The 23162-nt window shown below is 44.6% G+C and overlaps 2 protein-coding genes across 15 annotated transcripts in view; one reads left to right on the top strand and one right to left on the bottom strand.

Moving 5' to 3' along the window:
- LOC116275315 (serine/arginine repetitive matrix protein 3-like) overlaps positions 1-12800 on the top strand; it is a 35788-nt gene extending 22988 nt beyond the window's left edge. Inside the window, exons 6-7 of the mRNA XM_031667244.1 lie at positions 11368-12060; positions 12200-12800. Of these exons, the coding sequence (XP_031523104.1) occupies positions 11368-12060; positions 12200-12211 (705 nt within the window). The 3' untranslated portion in view covers positions 12212-12800. The remainder of the gene's footprint in view (positions 1-11367; positions 12061-12199) is intronic.
- The window catches only part of RREB1 (ras responsive element binding protein 1), a 198518-nt gene that overhangs the window by 101693 nt on the left and 73663 nt on the right, over positions 1-23162 (bottom strand). For 2 of the 14 annotated variants that reach the window (XM_009204396.4, XM_009204399.4), the window contains exon 1: positions 13397-16884. The exons of 11 other annotated variants lie outside the window; for them this stretch is intronic. The gene's annotated coding sequence lies outside the window, so the exon portion shown is untranslated. Of the gene's footprint in view, positions 1-13396; positions 16885-23162 lie in introns of those variants that run through there. One more of the 14 variants, XM_021936973.2, reaches the window with a different exon arrangement.

Here is a 23162-nt window from a genome sequence, read left to right as displayed (position 1 = left end):
GAGGGAAATATAATAAGAATATCCAACGTTTTGAAAACCAAAGCCATCTAAAAGTGATTTCACGTAGTTTCTGTGATTTCACTTGCTTGGTTTATTTCTCCCATAGTCCTGTTCATCACAAAAGACACTCAAACTATAAGTAAATTCCTGGGAGCTTATACATGGTATGCTTTATACAGCCAAAATGTCCAAAGAGATTTGTGGTTTCAGATTTTTACACATTGTCCCCGTGTCAGTAATTGATTTGTGAGAACTTAACAAGATGATCTCTGCCCCCAGCCTCAATCTGCAAGGCCACCTTCTCCCCGGCCCTGCAGGGAACTGCAGTCTGTGCTCCCCAGCGGGGCTGCTGCCCATTGGCCTCACTAATGTTACCTCCCCTTTAAGCTCTACCAACTTGCACCTAAATCTCAGCCCATTCAAGTGTCATGTGCCTGCAGTGTGCAACATCTATGCAGATGTTAAGGCCATGACCAAAACCAGTTCTTAGCTAAATGACTCCCAAGCCAGCACACCCCAACCACTTTGAAGTCCCTCTTCTGTGTGGACTCCACAGCACAGAGTTGCCAGGGCTGCTGCTCCTGGGGGCTGGTTTGCAGATCATATGACTGCTGAAATCCCTCAGATACAAGCAGGCATTGTCCACTTTTCCTTGAAATCTTGAAATCCTGGATAAGACTGGCAATCAAGTAACATTTCAATCCTCCAACAACCTTAAATCAATTGATCAAATTCTTCTCTTTGGGTCTCAGCTCCCCCCTTATAAATAATACAATGTCTAGTAAAAGCAATTTTAGTCAGTGTTTAAAGCAGACTGATTGCATTTACATTAAATAAAAGACAGGATTATGTAAAGGGGGCAAAGCTTTTAAAACAATGAACCACCCAACAAATTTCTGCAATATCTTTAAAGGGCTCTGGAAGCATCAGAGTATTAACTGAAAGCAGCTCCCTTCCTTCCCTCTCCATGTTCAGCCTCCAGCCGCACAGATGAGTTCTCTGCGCCTATGACTGATTCATGGAGGCTGATCTCCGGGCGGCCAGCAGCTATTCAAATCCACGCCTGGATGCTTCCTTCCCTGCACCTCCTGGCTCCACCAACCCAACCTCTCAACATTGTCCTTGAGGCTCCGCCTACCCAGTGGACGTTACAAGCACATCATCTCAAATGGAGTCACCATCGCAACAGGCTGCAGGTCACTTCTGCAGGTTTTCACAAGGCACCGAAGACAAGCTCTTCCACCCTCGGCCACATCTCTCCTGCAAGCCCACTCTGTGCTGTCCCCACCCCCAAAGAGTCAGCACGCAGACCTGCCACTTGCTTCTTGGGAAGTCCTGGTTTTTCTTACTTTTCCATCTGCCCTGAGCATCTAACAGTCAGACAACGAATTCCTATTTCTGGTATGCAATTCAAGAAACAGAAATTAGTTGCATTTCCCTTGCCTGACAGTGTGACCGATGTCTATACTACAAGAGAATACTTTCCACCTTCAGCATAGCAATCAGGAGGTATAGTTGCCATGGATTTGCACAAGACCAAATTTCAAAGCTAATTAAAATTTCAAAGAGAACAATTTATCTTATGGAGAAAAAACCCAAAACATACGAAAATGCTATTTGCATCAGAAACAGAAAAATGTATACCAACCTATGTTAACTATGCGTTACAACAAACCTAAGTGCACAGAAGACTTAAAGAAATTCAGTACTACTAAAAGCTGATATGACAGCGTTTCAAATGTATCTATCTGTGAGTCTGATTATTAAAACCTGGGTCCAGCAATGCTCCATACTTACGTATATAATATCAAACCACTTGAGAACCATTAGAAGGTATTAGCAACTCTGGGGAGTCTTCAACCCCGGGATTTCCATGAAAATGTCCATTAATACGTAACAAGGCCAAGGAGGAGTCTGGTATAGTACCATGGAGTGCTGAAGTGTTCTCTACCTATAAAATGGAACTACTGAGAAGAATAAAATTAGCAAATAACCTTTTTTAAAAAAAAAAAAAAAAAAAAAAAACCAGGCCAGGCGCAGTGGCCCATGCCTGTAATCCCAGCACCTTGGGAGGCAGAGGCAGGGTGGATCACCTGAGGTCAGGAGTTCGGGACCAGCCTGGCCAACATGGTGAAACCCTGTCTCTACTAAAAATACAAAAATTAGACAGGTTTGGTGGTGCACACCTGTAATCCCAGCTACATGGGAGGCTGAGGCAGGAGACTCACTTGAACCTGGGAGGCGCAAGGTTGCAGTAAGCCGAGATTGCGCCACTAGACTCCAGCCTGGGTGACAAGAGTGAAACTCCATCTCAACAAAAAACAAGAAACAAAAAAACAAACAAAAACCAAAACCTAATAATTTCTGCTGAGTAAATACCTTTTATTTTTCAAGTTAGGATTATTCCTCTTGGCCAAAAAGCCACGTGGACACTATTCCAGGTGACTTATTCAATTCTGGGCACAGACATGAATTGTGGAAGAAAATTAAGTAAAATGAAGACAAACTCATAAAAATAGAAAAAGTCACCTCTCAAGTCCATTCCAACTCTAAAATTCTACGGTTTTTACAGTATGTCTTAGTTGAGAGCACTCCTTCCTTCCAATTCACCATTTGATGGTTTAAATTTAACTTGAGACTTCCTTTAAGTTCAGGATTCCTTTTCTACAGAAACTATGTTTTCCATGATGTCTATGACTTCTCTGGTACCTAAGGATCTTCGGTATCATTTGCTTTTAAAAAATCCATGACATTTTATATATTCTTTTGGTGATAAATATGCACAATTCACATTAGGAATACAGACAAATGGCCAGGTGCAGTGGCTCACAACTGTAATTACAGCACTTTGGGAGGCCAAGGCGGGCAAATCACCTGAGGTCAGGAGTTTTAGACCAGCCTGACCAATATGGTGAAACCCTGACTCTACTAAAAATATAAAAATTGGCCAGGCACGGTGGCTCACGCCTGTAATCCCAGCACTTTGGGAGGCTGAGGCGGGTGGATCACGAGGTCAGGAGATCGAGACCATCCTGGCTAACATGGTGAAACACTGTCTCTACTAAAAAGACAAAAAATTAGCCGGGCATGGTGGCAGGTGCCTGTAGTGTCAGCTACTTGGGAGGCTGAGGCAGGAGAATGGCATGAACCCGGGAGGCAGAGCTTTCAGTGAACCGAGATCGCACTGCTGCACTCCAGCCTGGGCAACAGAGCAAAACTCTGCCTCAAAAAAACAAACAAACAAAATACAAAAATTAGCTGGGTGTGGTAGCACATGCCTGTAGTCCCAGTTACTCGGGAGGCTGAGACAGGAGAATTGTTTGAACCTGGGAGGCAGAGGTTGCAGTGAGCCGAGATCATGCCATTGCACTCCATCCTGGGCAACAGAGTAAGACTCTGTCTCAAGAAATAAAGGGAATACAGACAACCTGGTATGGTATTTGGACATCATCTGAATCTGTTAATGAGTAACTTTTTTCTACAAATCTGGGCAAAATAAATAATATTTCAGTATATGTCAGACTATACCGAAAGGTTTGTTCTAACACGTCATGTTAACTCATGAAGCAGCTGCACATCACTGAGGGGGAAGGAAAGTATTCAGAAACTAATTTTCCATAGAAAACTCCTGGGTGTAAATCATTCTAAAGTATCTTTCAAACTTCCCCGTCTCCTAAAGCATAGCATGGTGAATCAATGTATGATTAATTCAACCTTTTGTGGGGGTGACTCAGGATCATCACGATGAACAACTTATACGAGGCTGCCTCTGGAAACTAGTGACATACCCCCCTGCTACTTTACTTTTGCCACTATACCACATGGCTCTGTTGGCCATGCTTGTTTTTCTCGATTGAAAATTTTACTGAGATAATTGTGGATACACAGGCAGTTGTAAGAAATAACACAGAAGGGCCGGACGTGGTGGCTCAAGCCTGTAATCCCAGCACTTTGGGAGGCCGAGACGGGCGGATCACTAGGTCAGGAGATCGAGACCATCCTGGCTAACCCGGTGAAACCCCGTCTCTACTAAAAATATACAAAAAAAAAACTAGCCGGGCGAGGTGGCGGGCGCCTGTAGTCCCAGCTACTCGGGAGGCTGAGGCAGGAGAATGGCGTAAACCCCGGAGGCAGAGCTTGCAGTGAGCTGAGATCCGGCCACTGCACTCCAGCCTGGGCGACAGAGCGAGACTCCGTCTCAAAAAAAAAAAAAAAAAGAAAGAAATAACACAGAGGGCTCCTCTGTCCAGTCTGTGAAATTCCCCCAATGGGAATCCGCCATGCTGTCTGAATTCTTGTCTCATCCCCTGACATCTTTTCTGCTTGCTGTCAATGTGTCTCCTTCTGATGGCTTTTTTCCATCCCTCACATTGGCCTCAGAAGTGTTGACTGGAAAATGTGAGACAAGGTGGTCAGGGCTGTATCTACAGTAAGAATAAATAGTGCTAAAGTGCAGGCCTAAAGGATCAATGGGAATCAAGGTAGGAATGTTAGTACCAGGGCTTCCTAACACCTTTGTGGTTTTGAAAACTTTATTTTACATACCTCTCCTCAGACATATACCCTGCTGGCTCTCACTCACATGCACATCGGCTGAATATTCTGGATCGAAGAATGCCAACTAAGTGACCTCTACATAAGCAACATACTACTTTTGAGTCAGCTAGCTAATCAATTGCTATATCCACAATGGTAATAACTGCCACTCCAGCAGTGTCCAGTGTCTTACTGTGAATACTATCCACCAAGCCATTAATAGTTTGGAATCAATATACATAGCTTAAAAAACAAACTGTGTTTGGGTTTTTTTTCCTGAACTCACTGATGTTTCTAAGTTTTAACTTATCAATCACTGGTACTAGGGAACAATTCAATTACCTAAGTTGAAGGAATGAAGTTATAAGAAAGATACAATGAAGAGCATTATGAATGTGCTTTAGAGACTTCAGTAAATAAGAAAACTGTCACTTTGTTCTTCTACTGCATTAGGAACTTCTCAAACAAAGAAGCTTGATGGAGGCAGACAGAGAGGGGCTTATCAGCTTAGGACACGGCAAGGATGGTACAATTAACTGTCACACAGTCAGATATAATTCACTCTGATGAGGCCAGTGAAAGAAAACAAGGCAAAGAAAGGGCTCATCTTGTCCCTTTACATAATATCCAAATATCCCAGCACAGAAATCATCTTTTCCTCAAAGGTTATCTACACACGTGGCCTGAGAAGAAAGGCAGTAAGCCTTTGGGGAGTGGGGGAGAAGGAAGGAAAAGAAAACAGGAGGAGGAAAAAGGAAGACCTCTTATCTGAACCACAAATGCCTCATGCCGCGCACTCCAAGCTGAAATGCAGTATCGTAGGTATTCTAAGGGGAAAAGAAAAACTGCATTTCTTTCCTATTACTGATTCCTCTCTGCTTCACAGACCCAGCTCAGCCAAGTGGAAAACGGCTGCCATGAGTTCTGCAGAAGCTGCCTGTTTTGCCCTGGCAGTTTGAAGGTGAAGCAGACTTCAGAGGTGGACAGCTCACAGAAAATCCAGAGAGGACACAGAAAAGCACACCAGGGCACCTTCTCCACGAGCCACCCACAGTCCATGTTACAGGCTAGAGTTCACCCTCTCAAAGTTAGAAGGTGCTCCAAAAACAGCTGGAGACTGGAGACCATAAACTACAAAATCCATGTGATGTTAAGATACTAAGAAAAACACGGTTTCATTCTAAAACAGATATACACAGAGAATTGTTTCTTCTGCCATGACAATACACTTCCTTAGCTTTCACATTGCTAGACAAACTAGAATCAGAAACATCTTCCAAACAGTGTGAAGATGGAAGGAAAAAGAGCTCCTTTTCCTCTCCCTCCCCCACTTCCCCCCCCAAAAAAAGAAAGAAGAAAGCCACGACACACCAGAAATAGCCTACGTGAGTCTGCTTCTAACAGCCAAAGGATGTGTGCACTATGAGCGGCTCCCTTGCAATGTGTGTTATAGTGAGCTCAAGCATGACTATATATGGTATGTTTACGGAGTGAATGGACACAAACATGAAGCAGAACTTATATCAGACCCCAAATGGCTTTTAAAGAGCTCGGTTCCTCCACATTTATGGCCACAAGACGTCCCCTTAAGTCAGAGCTAACTGTGGATACTTCCAGCGGCAATGTCTCCTGACTTACTGGCACCGAGCTGCAGTGACTCCACCTCACCGCCCTCCCTGGCTGTCTGCGTGTGCACACACTTCCTTCTCCATCCCCACGTCGCCTCCTCCCCTCCGTCTCCTGCCTTCCCCTTCTCAGGCCATCTATCCCACAGTCCCACAGAGACATAAATGCACATTCAAGAATGCTGTTGCTGAATGGGGCCTATGTTACATGACAGAGGGCATGGCAAGCGGGCCATAGACTGCTCTAGAAACAGATGGCAAGGCTGAGGCCCACAGCCGCTGCCTGCTTCTCACACAGGCTCCACAAAGTGTTTTATTCACATCAATGCTCTGCCTAGAAGAAAAGCCAGACACTGAAGAGTGTGTGTGTGTGTGTGTGTGTGTGTGTGTGTGTGTTGGTGGGGTGAGTATAGTCTGAAGATGTATTAAAGTCCTGGGGTTGGCGGTGGTGGGGGTGGCGCGCAGAGCAGGAAGGAGAGGGATACAGAGAGGCGGCGTAGGGAAAGAGAGAGAGAGAGAGAGAGAGAGAGAGGAAAGCTTCATCACTGGCTTTAACAGTCTTGCCCAACCTGTTCTGCGGTATGTTCTGTTAACTCCTTTCTGGCAAATAGATGCAAACAGCAACCCCTTTCTTCCCTCTTCTTTTCCCCACAGGCATAGGGGCAGTTACAGGCAGAGAAAAGTCCCAAAGAAAAAGACGGGGCTCATTACTGACTGAAATAAACCCATAATTTTGTTCATCTAGTGTGACACCTCCACTATCAGCTACTGGGGCTGACATTTCACTGGAAACTACCAACCTCACAGGCTCTCTCCATCTCCCAACTCTCCTCCTGACCCTGTAAAATAGGTACATCGAGGTTGGGTCCTCTAAAATAGATACATCGAGATTAGGCTGAGCTAGGTGCAGTTTTCACGCACTTGAACAAAGCATTAGGTAAGAAGGAGGCATCAAGTTCTTTTCTTCTTTTTTGGTTGACATTAGGCATTTATAGGGTTAATAAGGGCAGCCTGAAGACCAGAAATTTACCTGCTTAGCAACAGAAGCATCAGCTAAGCTGTACTGGTGGTTTTGATACAGGAAAAGCAGTTTCTACCTGGTGAAAATTCCTGGCGATGTTTCAGTTGCCATTTTAAGCAACACACATTATTAACCACAGGTAGAAACCAGCAAGAAACTATGGGAAAAGGAGAAAAGTCCAAGGAGACTTTGCTCAATTGAAGGGACCACATATGTAAACCTGCTCTGAAAATTAGAACAGATCAGAGAAAACGGCTCTTGGAAGCACTACCACACAAGCAAGCTCGTTTTCCCTCTCACTCGTTGTTTATGGCTGCTTACTCTTCACATGGACCTTCAGGAGTCTTCAGGTAGTGGAAAGAGTGGGTGTCTTTTTTAATCATAAAAAGACAGATCTTCCCCTCTACACAGTGAGATGAAAAAGAAAGCATGACTCTCACAAAAGATTACACTTCCCCCCTTAACTATGTTCGTATGTCACAATTTTATCAAAAATGCAGATGTAACCCAGGGCCTTCATAACCTCTCTGAAGGACAACAAATAAACATATCTACTTCAAAATCCAACTATAGAAAGCTTCTTCATTTTCAACAAGTTACTGTTTCGTTTTTGGAAGCTCCAGGATACCAAGCACACAGAGTTGGTTGCTATAAGATGTTTACTGCTGCCTTAACAGAAATTTATCTCCTTGGCCGAAGCAAGGCCTAAAAGCAGTTACAACTGACAATTTGAACCAATTGTTGAATATGTAAAGCACAGCAGAAAAAGATTAAAATATACTTTATTAACTAAAATACAAATAAATAGAATTTGTTAAAAAAAAAAAAAAAAAGGAATAATGTCAATGTATAAGGAGACATTGAGACAACCAGAGAACACAACACCTACATAATTACACAGGGTCAAAGAATGTCTATGTGAGAAAAACAAAACAGAAGTGAAAATCCTAACATTAATGCTATCACCTTTGGATAAGACCCTGTTTCAAGAGCAGAAGAATAAGAAATTAAGCAATTACTTATAAATACTCTTCAATACCACATTGTAAAGTGTGGTTTTCACAGTTTCCCTTAAATTCTTTTTTAAAAGTTGAGTTTTACATTATAATATAGTTGACAAACTAAAATCGTATGCATATGGTGTACAGGTTAGGTTTTGATATATGTATATATTGTGAAATGGTTAAATCAAGCTAACATATCTATAACCTCATATACTTACTTTTTGTTATGAAAACATTTAAGATCTACCTTAAGTTCCAAACTGAAGACATTATTCGTGTGTAAAGCTCAAAAAGAAAAAATATAATGACTTAGAAAATAATGAAACTTTCTAACTTCAACCCAATTTAAAGGAAAATTTGCAAGTCACATGTTTGAGAATTTTTTAAAAAGTGTGCAAAATCAAGCCACAAAAACAATTCCCCCTTTAATGAAGTAAAATACTTGCACTTATTCAGGATCCCTAGACCAACAGTTTGAGCAAATTAAAACCTTATTTCTGAAACTTACATTTGAAAAAATGTAAGTTGGGTCAAAGAAATTCTAGTGTGGACAAAATGGTGGTATTTAAAGCAAAAATTTGGCCTATGCAAAAAAAGAAAAAAAAAAAGAAAAAGAAAAAAAGGCTGCAGTGATGCACACTGGTCGCCGGCAGAGTGGGCTGCGGAGGCCAGTTGTATCTAACAGTTGTGCTCAAAACAACAAATGGTGCATTCATAAACTGCAAAAGCAGAGGCTGTTCAGAGGCTGTAAAGTCTGCACCCGAATGATGAGCGGCCGACTTTGCTGTTGTTCCACAGTAAGGGAGTGAAAAAAAAAAAGGACTGAATTCAGTTAGAAGCACAGGCTGTCACTTCAGCTGTGGCAAAACGGTCTAGATAAAGAGGCCCCAAGCACCATTTACTCTCTTCTAACAGGAGCTGGGCCTAATGATAATTGAGTCAACACCTCTACATAAGATAATACTTACTGCATGAGCCAGTGTCAGGGGAAAGCCCATCTAGAAACCAGAACGTGCACCTCCCCACACCCTTCTTGGTTTAAGAAAATATTCAGCACCACAAAACCCATAGTCTCAGACCAAGGGAGTGAACGACTATAGCCTGATTACTTGTGACACTGCCTCTCCATACCCTTAACAAAAGAAACATCTGGTACCAGCTACTAGCATCCCTGAAAACTGTCAGAGCTCCAACTTCTTAAAAAATTAATGAGCCACATTTACACCTGCCGGTGCTGAAGGTCTATCAGGGCTAGCACAGGAACCACAATGCCTCACTTAATAGAAAACACTCAGGTTTGCAGCAGGCAAGCAAGCATCAGATGGGAGAATTTCCTTATGCATCATTTCCTAACCCTTTTAGCTGTATTTTCCCCAAAAATCCCAGTGGCTCAAATGTATTCATTTGTCTCAAGACAAGTTTCCAACACAAATATAAAAGTGACCTGTTTCTAAAGCAGTTTTGAAAGCTTTATTAGGGCTTTGTATTTGCATCGCCTGGGAAGCTTCCAATGGCCATGGCCCAGTCAATGGTTCATGCTCCACTAGAACCTCCTGGAGTGGGGTCCCCGCATGTGCAGAAGAGAAAAGCTATCCCCCCATGAAGAATGAAGAATCACAGTTAGGAGAAAAGCAACCACCAAAGGTGGTGAAGCAAAAGTGAGGTAAGTCTCAAAGTGGAGAGAAGTGGTGCCACGTCAAGTCACTGAACTCGTTCTAGGGTCCTAGAGTGCCTGGTGCTGGGGTCCTCCCTGCCCGGCCTTGGGGCAGAAGTCAGTGCCCTGGCTTGGTAAGCTGGCCCACGTGGTTCTGCCCATCACATGGCTGCAGAGGAGCCAGCTCATGAAACGGGCCTGCTGGGGGTCAAGCCTGACCCCACGAACTGTCTTAGACGAAGACAGGGCACACTCAGCAAGGCACCTGGCAGCAGGCAACCTTTAGCCACCCAGAACAGCCTGATGGTTACCAAACAGTGACCTACTGCCCTCACTGGTGATGTACTTCCAGTACAGAACATCGAGAAACTGCGTCCTGGAGGGAGACTTGACACTGAGGGCAGGCGGGAGAGATAAGGGCGTCCAGCTTTGCGGGGGACAGGCACCCGGTGGTGCCAAGGGCAGCGCAGCTGGGAAAGGCACGGGAGCCGGCTCTCGGAGGACGGTGTAAAAGTGGAAGCCACAGGAACTGACTGGGTTTTGTGTGGTCCTCCACCTCCATTCTCAGAAAATAGCCTTTTTTTTAAAGACTGAGTTTCACTCTTGTTGCCCAGGCTGGAGTGCAGTGGCGCGATCTTGGCTCACTGCAACCTCCACCTCCCGGGTTCGAGCGATTCTCCTGCCTCAGCCTCCTGAGGAGCTGGGATCACAGGCGCGCGCCACTACGCCCAGGTAATGTTTGTATTTTTTAAAGTAGAGATGGGATTTCACCATGTTGGCCAGGCTGGTCTCGAACTCCTGACCTCAGATAATCCGCCAGCCTCGGTCTCCCAAAGTGCTGGAATTATGGGCGTGAGCCTATGGGCGAGGGCCACCGTGCCCGGCCCTGAAAAACGGCTCCTTTTAGAAAGGAGAGGCAATTATCCAGCCCTCTGCGGAAAGAGCCAGAAAGGCCCTGCCTCCTGGCCCGGCCACGCGGCTGCCCGTTCTCCTGGGCTCTGTCCTACACACGCCCCGCTCCTTCCATGTCCACTTTGCCTCAGCAGTGTCTGCACCCCTCCTCCTCGTCAAAAAAGGCTTTAAGGAGCATTTTCTAGATACGCGGTTTTTCTTTTAAACAAAAGTTTTTGGAGCTACCCATCATGAAATACCCTGCTACATGTTTTTATTCTGAAATAGCCATCAGGGAAGCCAAATGTTTCAATGGGGACTTATTTGGGCAAATAATTACATAATGCGAGTAGGCATGCTCATGTCTATGCAAATCTTGTGAAAATTTAAAAGTGGTCACAGGCTAAATGCCCTCTGGCCAAAAAAGGAGGGTGGGGGGGGGCATGGATTCGCTCCAAGCACACTCATCTTCTAATCTTTCCCTGACAGGAATTTATTATTATTTTTAAGGAGCTGAGTTGCTAAAGGCATCTGAAGAGCTCTGGTTGTTCATTAGGTTGTGTTCCCAGCGGCCGTGCCCTTCGCGGCTGAGGAAAGAGCGGCAAGGTCCGCTGGAAGACGCGGCTCTCCTCACAGGGGAACGACAGCGCGAACGAACACCGAGCCCCGCCCCGCCCGGCCCCCGCCAGCCAATCGGCGCCCGCCGCCCTGACTGATGGCCTCGCTACCCGCTCACCGGACACCCACCGCGGGAGCCCTGGGGGCGGCCCGAGGGGGCCCCCGCGGCAGTGGAGCCCTGACGCAGGCCAGCCCCGGCAGTCGGCTGCCCGCTCGCCGCCTCCCGCACTCGCCTGCCGCACTCGGACGAGGAGGGCACAGACAGACCCTCGAGGCCCCGGGAGGGCAGCCGGGCGCCTTCGGCTGTGCGAACACAACTCTACTCAGACCGTGTTCCCGAGGCACAATGGCTGCCCGCCTCTGAGGGAAGGCACCCGCTGTCTTCCCCTCGTCCCTCCCCAGAAACAGAACAGGGTGAAAAGACCGTCCGGGGCGGGGCACGGGTCACCCACGCTGGCGCTCGAGGGCCGGCGCGCGCCAGCCACCACACGAAGCCTGGCGCGTGCAAGCCCACCTGCGAGCAGGACCGAGTCCACTTTCAAGTTTAGGGACACCACCCTAAGGAACAACTCTTGTTCTAGCTCCGCAACTTTCCACTTCAGCCTTAGTCAAGGGGCAGAGCCCGAATCCGCTGTCCAGCTAAGGAGTAAAAGGAGGGCCCAGCGGCCTCAACACCTATTGGATCGGAGGAGCAGGAGGAAAATAATTTTTGTCAGTAATTTCTTACATGTTCGTGTCCTTTTCTCTAAAAATAAGCACAAATCACATTCTTGTTTTCGAAAATGACAGGCAAAAGATGGGGAACATTACATGATATCCAAAACATGTTTATTCTATGTCTGTGTTTCAGATTTCATCTTAGCATTTGGTTTACGAGTTACTGTGCTAACTCCAGAAACGAAATAGATTATCAGAAGGCAATCCTGAAAAATATTTGAGAAAGGGAAAAAAGGATATCCCTATAAAATTCAAGAGTCTTCAGAATCACCGTGATAAGTGTTACATGACGTCTTTGATGGGGCCTCGAGAATCTTTCATCCTAGAAGGCAGCCCTGAATAAAACTTTGTTTAATTGAAAGAAAAAAACCACGTTTTAAAGTCACTTGCCTTGCCACTCACAGCATCAGAACAAATGTTTTAGCTTCAGTACATACAAAAGCTGGCAAAGAAGCCATGTGGCAGGCCCACATAAAGAGACTTAAAGTGTGAAGCCTGATGTTCTTTCCCCTAAATTCTCAATAATTAAAAAAAATTCAACATCCATGTGACCTTGGACTCTCTCATTTTCATCTGTCTCTTGCAGTACACTCTCTTTGCTAACCATTCAGCACACTGCAAGCTCTGATAAAAGTAGTTAATGTTTACTGAAACCTGCGCATGAACTGTACTAAACCTGATAGGAATGAAAAAGGCAAAGTTCTGTTAACAGCATCTATGTACAATAAAAAAGGTGGGTGGGGGAATGGACCAAGAAGGAATTTTTTTTCTAGTCTGAATCTAAAAGTTCTGATAAAATATAAATTTCCAAAGTCTAATGAATTGAGTCAATATATACTACCAATTAGAAGATACTTTTAATCTATTTTATCTTTTTGGAAAATTCTGAACACAAATATGCCTAAATGGTTTTACAGATTTTGTTTTTACAGAACTTAAATCTGTTTATATTTCATGTTCTCTCATACTTTTTTTGAAGGCCCAACTACCTGACCAATAACCATTTCAGTTATATTGTCAAATATTTATTCTTCTAAATAGCTACTACACATAGGTTATAGCTGAAGAACTATTTCATGCAAAAATATATTTAACATTTCAACAGTTATCATCTAAAATATTTTTTCTCCCCTTAACTCCAAATGTAAACAGTTAACTTCAGTCAAATCAGATCTTTAAATTTTAACATTTCTTACCATTACATTCACTCAAAGTATATTGAGTTAAATATCAGAACCTACTGATATTTTTAACTTACTGTCTTTTCCTCTAATTTCTACACTATCCCTTTTTCTCCAATTACCTCAGTTAAAATAAAATTTCAACTTACAAACATATACATACACACACTGTACCCAGAACAGGATGCTCTCAGGTGTTTAAAGCCAACTTTCTCTCTCCCCCATCCCCCCTCCCACCTTTGCTTAAAGGGCAGCAATAGAACCAGTCACCTTGGAAACAAACATCACTCAGTGTTTGCAGAACAAACAATGGTACCTTTTCAGCCAGTACCAGGCAGGCAGGGCAAGGGGCAGCCAAGCAATTCTGGGCCTTACAGGAGTGTTAACATATTGTATTCATTCAGTGCACGAAAAAGTAGTTCAGTACTAAAAGTGAAATGCTCTCAAATGTGTGAACCTTTGGCTAGAAACATACACAAAAGTGAGTAAGGTTTAAAGTCAAATAAGGCTACCCACTAATCAGAAAAAAAATCTTTTCATTATTTTTGTAATTGTTTTACATAACTCATAAGGTAAACTATACTCTTGTTAAAGAGGATTACCTTCTCCAGCAACTAGGAACAAGCTGCTTTTAAAAACAAAACAAACAAAAAGTGTCATCTAATTGCTCCCATGAAACAATCATAGTCATGTCACTTTTGTCCCAATATGCTAGCTTATAGTGATTTTTAAATGTGTATACTGCTGGGTGCGCCTTAACCCATTTGTGAATTTCTGGTATTAATAAAGAAATATGAGTGTGAGCTAGAAACTGTCAATTTTTAGAGCACTTTTTAAAACAGGGCCAAACAGATACATAAATCTATAAGAGCCTTGGATAACAACCACCATTTTGACCTTGGATAACAACAATTACTAAACTTTCATTTTCTGAAGACTTACAAAACCTAATCATCTGGGGTAGCTCAAGTTTTAGGGGAGATTCTTTTGTAACTGTTTTTAAAAAGCTCAAATGGATAGTTAATTTAAAAAATATCCAAGTGTCCTTCAGATCCTTCAGAATGAACTTTAAAACGTTCAACGTAAGTAACAGTTTCCTCCCTATTCTGGGTGTGTGCCGAAGTTTTCCTTCCCACCAATTAAGAGAGAAGGCTGGGCCTAACTGAATTATTTGGACAGGAGTTTGATGTCAGTTAAATACCACAGTAACTGGCATTTTCTATCACCTCCAGACTAAAGGACAAATGCCTAATTAACATGGACCAACATGCAGCTTAAACTGGAAAAGTGCCTGTCCTTTTTCTTTCTTTTCTTTTTTTCTGAAAGATTTAGGTCTTTAACATCCTTGAGTTAAAGTGCACAAAGGGTGTCTAATGCCATCTGACTGAGGTGTAAAAGTCTAATTAACTAATGCTTTTTGCAGCGATAGTAAATCAGTTAACATTATTAATCTTTCTGACTGGGCATAAGTGAGTGAGGAGGGCTATTGAAAAGGAGCTAAACAGTTAGACTGGGTACCCTTGAAAAAGAAAAGGAACTCTGAAAGTGATGACTGATGATACTGAAAATAACTGAGAAATACTTAAAATCCAACCGCTCGCCGGGCCTAGCACCAGGCAAGAGACTCTGAAAGCTGAGGCTGCAACTCCAGGGCAGGGAGAGGAAGAGGAGGAGCTAGGCGGCGGTGAAATGACTCTCATCTCCCATCCTTCCCTCCCAGCATCACCGAGAGAGACGCGACTCTCACGTGCTGGAGGCTTCCCTGCCTTAAATTAATGCGGTACCTTTCCAACTAATGTTTTTGGTAGACCAAACAAAACTTTGGAGTAGTCTGAGCGAATGACTCCAACAGTGGAGCCAGTTAGGCTAGTTTCAATTCATCAACAACTATCTTAGCGTTTGGCTTCTTAGTTTTATCTGCCTATGTGTTTGGCATCCAAAAATGCACATGCATATCATACTCATGTTAGCAAACCATACTTTATCAAAGGCACTTCCTGCATGCAAACAGCTGAAGAGAAAAAGGCCAACAGCCAAACAATTTCTGCACCAGGGCTTGGTCTGTCTGTCCTGAGACAACTGCAGTAACTGCAGTCATGCCCTCCACCCTCTTTTCTGGATTCCAACCCTCTATTCCCTGTACCCCAGTCCACAAGGTAGCTCCTTCCCTGGGGGCCCAGGGGGAAGGGGGAGGCATCAGGTCTACCAGGTACTCTCTTGGTCCCTTGCCTGCTCCTGCCTCCTCCACCCAGGCCTTCCCAGGAAAGCCAGGGGACAGGACTGCCCAACTCCTGACAGCAGCTGGATGTGTGAGTTAGCTCTGGGCTTTGTGAAGGGAACTCCCAGTGCTGAGCTACTCCCGCCGCCAGATCCTGGGTGATGACCCTAAACCCAGCAAGCTTCCTCCATCTTCTTGAAGAACATCTCAAAGGAGCAGAGTTGGAAAGGGAAGTGAAAGAGGGAGGCCAGGTGCCACGGTGGCTTCATCTTTTCCCCTCCTCAATATTTCTATCAAGTTTCTGTTTCACTGCCACCTCACATAAGGGGGATATGAACGTACGCATACTTTTTAATGAAATTCTGAGGCAAACACAACACGTTTGGTTAACGATGGGCTTTCACAAGCCACCTGATAATAAAGAACTCTTGAAAACATCAGGCTTCAGAACCCAGTTCATCCTGAATAAAGATATTTATACTTTATTATTTTAAATGTCTTTAGAAACTGTTGTCACTTTGCACACCATTATACCTAAAAATCACCTCTTCTCCTGTTCAAACATGTAGGTTCAAGAGAAAACTTTTCATTTGTACTCCTCCTAAGTTTATTATGTATTCATGACCTCCTCCTCAAATAATGTCTCAGGCTGAGCGTAGTGGCTCATGCCTGTAATCCCAACACTTTGGGAAGCTGACGCTAGAGGATTGCTGGAGCCCAAGAGTTGGAGACCATCCTGGGCAACATAGCAATACCTTATTCTCTATTTAAAAATAAATAAATAAATAACATCTCTTACAAAGAGCTTAGTTGTTTACTATTATCTCCATATTGCCTAGTCATGGGGATCTCAAGCTACTGAAGGGGGGAGAAATCCTAGCCAATTAAACAGTTCTCCAAAACAAACAAATCCTTAAGATATAATTTATAACTCATTTCTACTTTTTAAAATACTGGCATTACTGACATCTATAAAAAAAGGCAAGAGAGAAGGTGCAGATGAAGTCCCTTTTCAAATCAAACTTCTACCCAAATCAAAATTGTAAAATTATTTTGGAATTCTTAAAATAAAATTTGGTGGTTTTTCCCCCAGAAACCTGTGTGAGGTCAGTTCCATCAAAAGTCATCATCACCCCGATCACTCCTCAGACATGGAATCTCATTCAGTTGAGACCAACAGTTGGAGAAGGTACTGGTCCCATTGTACAGATGGTCATAGCCCTTTAACTGAGGTCAGCTGACTCGCTTAGTCATATGATACCTCTCTCACAAGGTCCACCACATGATGGTAATTCTCCCTGCCTGTGCAGTAAAAATCCAGTTTTAGGGCCGGGCGCGGTGGCTCAAGCCTGTAATCCCAGCACTTTGGGAGGCCGAGACCGGCGGATCACGAGGTCAGGAGATCGAGACCATCCTGGCTAACACGGTGAAACCCTGTCTCTACTAAAAAATACAAAAAAAACTAGCCGGGCGAGGTGTCGGGCACCTGTAGTCCCAGCTACTCGGGAGGCTGAGGCAGGAGAATGGCGTAAACCCGGGAGGCGGAGCTTGCAGTGAGCTGAGATCCGGCCACTGCACTCCAGCCTGGGCGACAGAGCGAGACTCCGTCTCAAAAAAAAAAGAAAAAAAGAACATTTTATGATGGGTAAAAAACAATGTTTACACAGTCCTGATTTTGATTTCTTGGCTCTTGGTGGATTATTGATATAATCTGCTAACAACATCATAGTAGGAATAATTGTGGCTCCACCACTAAAGTGTTCATACAAGCCCATCCAGGAACCTGGATTTGGCAGGGTGAGCTGATGTCTAAGAGAATGTGACATGCAAGACCAGAGTTTCACATCCAGCCTGCCCCCTGCATCTCTCCAGGCCTCACTTTCCTTACCTGTAAGTTAAGGGGGTATAAGGAAAAGAAACGAACCATGCTTCCCTGAGGCCCCTTCCACTGCCATGCTCTACAACTGTAAACAGGGAAAATGCAAATATCATTTAATCAAATCTTGCCAGTCATAACCACTTGTCCACTTGCCCAGGATAGATGTGAACTCATTTCACCAATTTGACTACTTGTATTGCTTGATGGATAGTATAGCAAAGATAGAAACACTGAATTAACTAAACATGTTTTTAAAAGGTTTCCATGGCTCACAAATTTTTAACTTTCCTAATCTGTGTGGCAACCCTACCCAAAATGAGGGCACATGCAGAAAAGACACTCCAACCACAACAAACACAGAGTCACTTACGGAATGTTTACATTGTATACCAGACACTGGGTATTTATAGTGTGTTATATTACAGTCTACAATCCCATGACTTAGATCTAATGACTTCCATTTTGTACTTGTAAAAAAAAAAATCTGTTTAAAAACAGAAAAGATCTGTGTGTGAAGAGCAAAAGCTTTCAACAACAGTGCATGCCTATGGGTAAGATACCCAACTGCTCTGTCAATATCGCCCCCTGTGAAACAGGTCAAATAACCTGTACCTCATTCATTCCTTCAACCAATACTGACTGAGCACCTAGCATGTGCCGGGCACTATAGCAAGTGCTTGGGAGGCATCAGTGAATAAAATGCTTAAAAAGAACAAAAAGTGGCTGGGCGTGGTGGCTCACATCTCTAATCCCACCACTTTAGAAGGCCCAGGTCGATGGATCGCTTGAGGCCCAGGAGACAAGACTGGGCAACACAGTAAAACCTGATCTTGGCTGGGCGCAGTGGCTCACGTCTGTAATCCCATCACTTTGGGAGGCCCAGGCGGGTGGACCACCTGAGGTCAGGAGTTCGAGTGCAACCTGACCAACATGATGAAACCCTGTCTCTACTAAAAATACAAAAATTGGCTGGGCATGGTGGCGCATGCCTGCAATCCCGGCTACTTTGGAAGCTGAGGCAGGAGAATTTTCGTTTGAACCCAGGAGGCGGACGCTGCAGTGAGCTGAGATCACACCATTGTACTCCAGCCTGGGCAACAAGAGCAAAACTCCATCTCAAACAAACAAACAAACACAAAAACCCCGATCTTTCCTAAAAATACAAAAACTAGCTGGGAGTGGTGTGCGCGCCTGTAGTCCCAGCTACTTGGGAGGCTGAGGCATGACAATCACAGGAACCCAGGAGGTGAAGGTCGCAGTGAGTCAAGATCACACCACTGCACTCCAGCCTGGGTGACACTGGAGACTCTGTCTCCAAAAAAAAAAAAAAAAGAACAAAAAGTCCTCAAAGTGCTTCAACTATAGTACATTATCTCCCTCTCTTCCCCCATTTAAAAATGGACAAAGCATTAGAAAACAAATCCAATAGAAGCCATCAGCTTTGGCTGGGTGTGATGGCTTACACTTGTAATCCTACCACTTTGGGAGGCTGAGATGGGAGGATCCCTTGAGGCCAGGAGTTCGACAAGCTATCAGCTTTGTCAGCCCTATTTTTACTTACTAAACAAATGCAGAAGTGAAAAGATGAAGAGCACTTGCACTGGAGTACACTGGCCTGGGTCTGAATTCAGACTCCATCACTAACTAGCCACAGTAACCTTTGGCAAGTTATTTAAACTAAACCCCAGTTTCCTCATCTGTAAACAGAAATAACAGTGAACTTATAAATTGATGCAAAGATTAAATGAGATGAAATACAGACTGCTAGAGGTATAATGCCTCCTGTACATTACATTAGGTAACTGAAAAGATTAGGGTGATCTCCCCAAATGCCACCTTCCAAATCTGCAAAATGAGGATAATTATACCAAAAGGACTGTTGTGAGGACTATGAAGAAAATGCACAGAAAGCATTTAACATGACTGGCATATGATGGTACATATTTTCTTCTTAGAAATGACTATTAACGGTCAGGCACAGTGGCTCACGCCTGTAATCCCAGCACTTTGGGAGGCCGAGGTGGGTGGATCATGAGGTCAGGAGTTCGAGACCAGCCTGGCCAACATGGGGAAACCCCATCTCTACTAAAAATACAAAAGGTAGCTGGGTGTGGTGGCAGGTGCCTATAATCCCAGCTACTCGGGAGGCTGAGGCAGGAGAATTGCTTGAACCTGGGAGGCAGAGGTTGCCAGAGCAAGACTCCATCTCAAAAAAAAAAAAAAAAAAGAAATAACTATTAACAAAAGTGAATGGGGAGGGTAGGCATGGCAGCTTTCATAGTGAACCCCATGGCTAAAGCTACAGAGAAAGAGCTGGGGAAAGCAATTCTAGGGAAGAATGCTATGCTCCCAGGACCGGGCACCAGGCAGAGACTCCCAGCAGAGAGTTTGCCCACACAGTGGGATCAGATGCAGGTGGTTGTGAAATGACAAATGCAACCAAATCTGAGTCACCCGGGGTGACGTCCAGAGCGTGTGGATTACGGCAGCCCTGGCTTCAGTTGCCTCTCTTTCAGATGCTTCCAGCTTTACCAGAAGCCTGAAAGAGCAAAGGGGAGGAATGGAAAGGGATTTACTACTACTTTGCAGGTTTTTAGAGGAAGGAGTGTCGGCTATGGAGGATAAAAATGATTTGGAGGAATTATCAGTAAAAGTCATTTATCCAGACTTGCTCTTGCCCCCAATGAGGGCAGGTGAAGGCAATCCTTGTCTCCTTTTGAGCTGAGGCAGAGAACAGCAACAGGCAAAGACTCAGCATGACTCCAAAACTGGGTGGGGGAGGGGCGAGTCAGTAGCGTGGGCTCAAGTGCCACACTGCAACACCTGGGACCACAAGCCGGTCCACTAGCTCACGGTGCTGTGGGCCAGGTGTCCTGACTGACCCGTGGCTCCACTCAACAGACTGCTGGAAAGCGCCTGGCCCTACCTTCAGTAAACCAGGTCTTGGTATATATATACCCATCTACCAACATTATAAACACGATAAATCAGTTCAGTAAACAAGCACCCAAAGGGGGCCTACCAGACCTAAGGTACATGAACCAAAACCTTCTATGTCAGGGCTAAAGTGGAACCCAGGTTCCCTGCTGCCCAGCCGCACCTTTCTGACAACAGGATGGTACCCCTCTTGAAGGTGGCTCACCTGGAATTGGTAACCACGAAGTCAAATATTAAGCCAGAGTTATGTGATTCAGCTTTTCAACAAGTCTATGGCTGTAAAGAAATAAAGCTTCCCTATGGGTGTACATCACTGCAGTGGCTTTAGGCAATTCAGATATCCTGGGTGCTGCCTCTCGGTTCATCCTGTACCAGCTGCCACGGGATGCTCTCTGCCTCAGGCCAAAAGCAAACAGTAAAGTAAGCCACGGCAGCCACCCAAAGCACAGACACACAAACCACATGCCCACTGCTGAGGGTGTCTCCAAGGCCTACGCAGGCCAGCCGTCACTTCTCTACTCAAAAACTTTAGACTCCTTACCACTTAAAGAAGAAAAGGTCGAATCCTGCCCCACCGTTCCATCTTACCCCACTATCCCTCCAACCCATCTTCTCAGACACCTTCCTTAACACCAAATTACACTGTAAACTCAAAACCAACCTGCTTTCCCGCTGGGCTCTCAGCCCCTACTTGTGCTTTTCCTAGAAGTGCAGACCCACTCCTGAGAGTTTCTGTGAGCCTGGCCTTCCCATGGGAACTTGGCTCAGGGTCCACATGGCATAAGAATTCCTTTCATAATGTCAACTCCCCAAAGGCAAGAACCACCAAACTCCACCATGCCTAAACCTAGCATCCTAAACACAGCAATTGCTCAATTCAGGATATTTCAGATGAAGCTGGAAGTATTCAAATAACATGTTATGCTCAAATCTAAGCAAACTGAGAAGAATCAAGACAAACAAAATTTTTTTTTTTTTTTTGAGATGGGAGTCTCTCATTCTGTTGCCCAGGCTGAAGCGCAGTGGCGCAATCTCAGTTCACTGCAACCTCCGCCTCCCAGGGTCAAGCAATTCTTCCTGTCTCAGCTTCCCGAGCTGCTGGAATTACAGGTGCCCACCACCACAGCTGGCTAATTTTTCTATTTTTAGTAGAGATGAGGTTTCACCATATTGGCCAGCCTGGTCTCGAACTCCTGAACTCAGATGATCTGCCCGCCTTGGCCTCCCGAAGTGCTGGGATTACAGGTGTGAGCCACCGTGCCCAGCCCCAAGACAAACAAATTGAGTCAAGTGGTAGAAACTCTCCAGGTACCACCGTATATTGAGATTATCTAAAACAACTCCTCTTAAAGCCTGCCATAAAGCTTCCTGGTCATGTGTCACTGGCTGCATGATCTCAGAAACAGGAGCATCGCTAAGCCTCAGTTTCCTGTCTTTAAAAAGGGGAAAATAATAGCTACACCTCATGAGATTGTTGAGATGATTATGCACAGAGACATACATGGTGCTCTGCTTCCCCTAAGTAGTGTGCCCTGGTTGAACCCACTAAAGGCAGCACTTTCAGACGCTGTCCCCAACCCAGCTCCCCTCCAGGTGCCCCCAAAGCTCCATTTCAGCTTACCAGAATCCTACTTCCTCCTGCACAATCCTAGCTCAAATGTGAGAACACATTAAAAAACAAAACTAAACAAAAAATGTTTGCCAACAATTTGGAAAATCATAAAATGAAACAATCCGTTTTCAGTGATGAAAATGATTGAGGTACGTGTTCTGTCCAACCTACCAAATTTACAGGAGGTCTACCCACATTTTGTACAACCCTCCCATCCAAGTCCCTTAGTCCATGAGTACAAGCTTTGAAATGTAAAAAGTCAGGCTATAAAAAATTCATATTTCTTCCCCAGAGGACTCTGAAAACCTGAGAGTACAAGGCAATGTTGTGCCTCTACAATAATTACTACACCATTAATTGTCTTTGGGGCCTGCAGGCTGACTTCCTTCACATTCACTCTAACTTTTCAGGCCTCCAACACATGATGCTGCTTTGTTGGCTGTTTCAGCTGCAGTGAAGGGGGTGGATCCAAGCAGAGGACCAGGAACATCTGAGGGGCAGAGCCGTGACCCAGATGAGGGCACATGCTCTGCAGGTGAGCAGCGAGCTGGCAACTGCTGTAAGGCAGCTCCACCTTTTGAACAGATTCTATTTCCACCAGACGCTGCCAGCCCCTAAAGCCGTCACCCACAGAGTCATCAAGACAGCAAATTAGCTGGCCCTCTGCTCACACCCTGTCCCACCCTGCAGTCACTCCCAACATACACACCAAACTTGGGGTTACTAGGAAATACATTGTCCCAGTTCGGCTCCCAGTATCCATCCTCAGTCTTTTTGAGAAATGAGTCCCTCTCCTCTAAAGAATTCCAAACTCTAATGACCTTCAATAAGTACCAATTAGTACAACACAATTAGGGAAGTCTAAACACTGTTGAATTCTATTTGCTGAAAATAAATGTTCCCACCTTTCCACTATCATTTAACAAGGCTTCAGAAGGCAGCCCACATATCCTGGGCTGAAAAATCTCTTGTAAAAGAAAAAAAAAAAGGAAGAAGTTATTCTGTTAAAGAGAGTACCAAATTCCAAGTTCACACTGCAGTTTGCTAAACACCTTGCCTTCTCTCCGACTTAAATTTTCTAAAGGGTTAGCAGTTCTCTGAACCACAGAGCTGCTCACATCACAGTCCTGCTCCAAAGCATTTGATGGCTCACAACAGACTCCACCACCGAGCCCCCATCCATTTTTCCAGGGCCAACACCTCTCGTCATTCCAACTCAACACAACACGCCTAAGCCCTATCCTCCAGTCACATTCCACATTTTGCCCT

This window comes from Papio anubis, chromosome 6 (assembly GCF_008728515.1).
Source record: "Papio anubis isolate 15944 chromosome 6, Panubis1.0, whole genome shotgun sequence".
In the NCBI taxonomy this organism is placed as follows: Eukaryota; Metazoa; Chordata; class Mammalia; order Primates; family Cercopithecidae; genus Papio; species Papio anubis.
The sequence above is the reverse complement of the archived record's forward strand: the minus strand, read 5'-3'. Positions and strand labels throughout refer to the sequence as shown.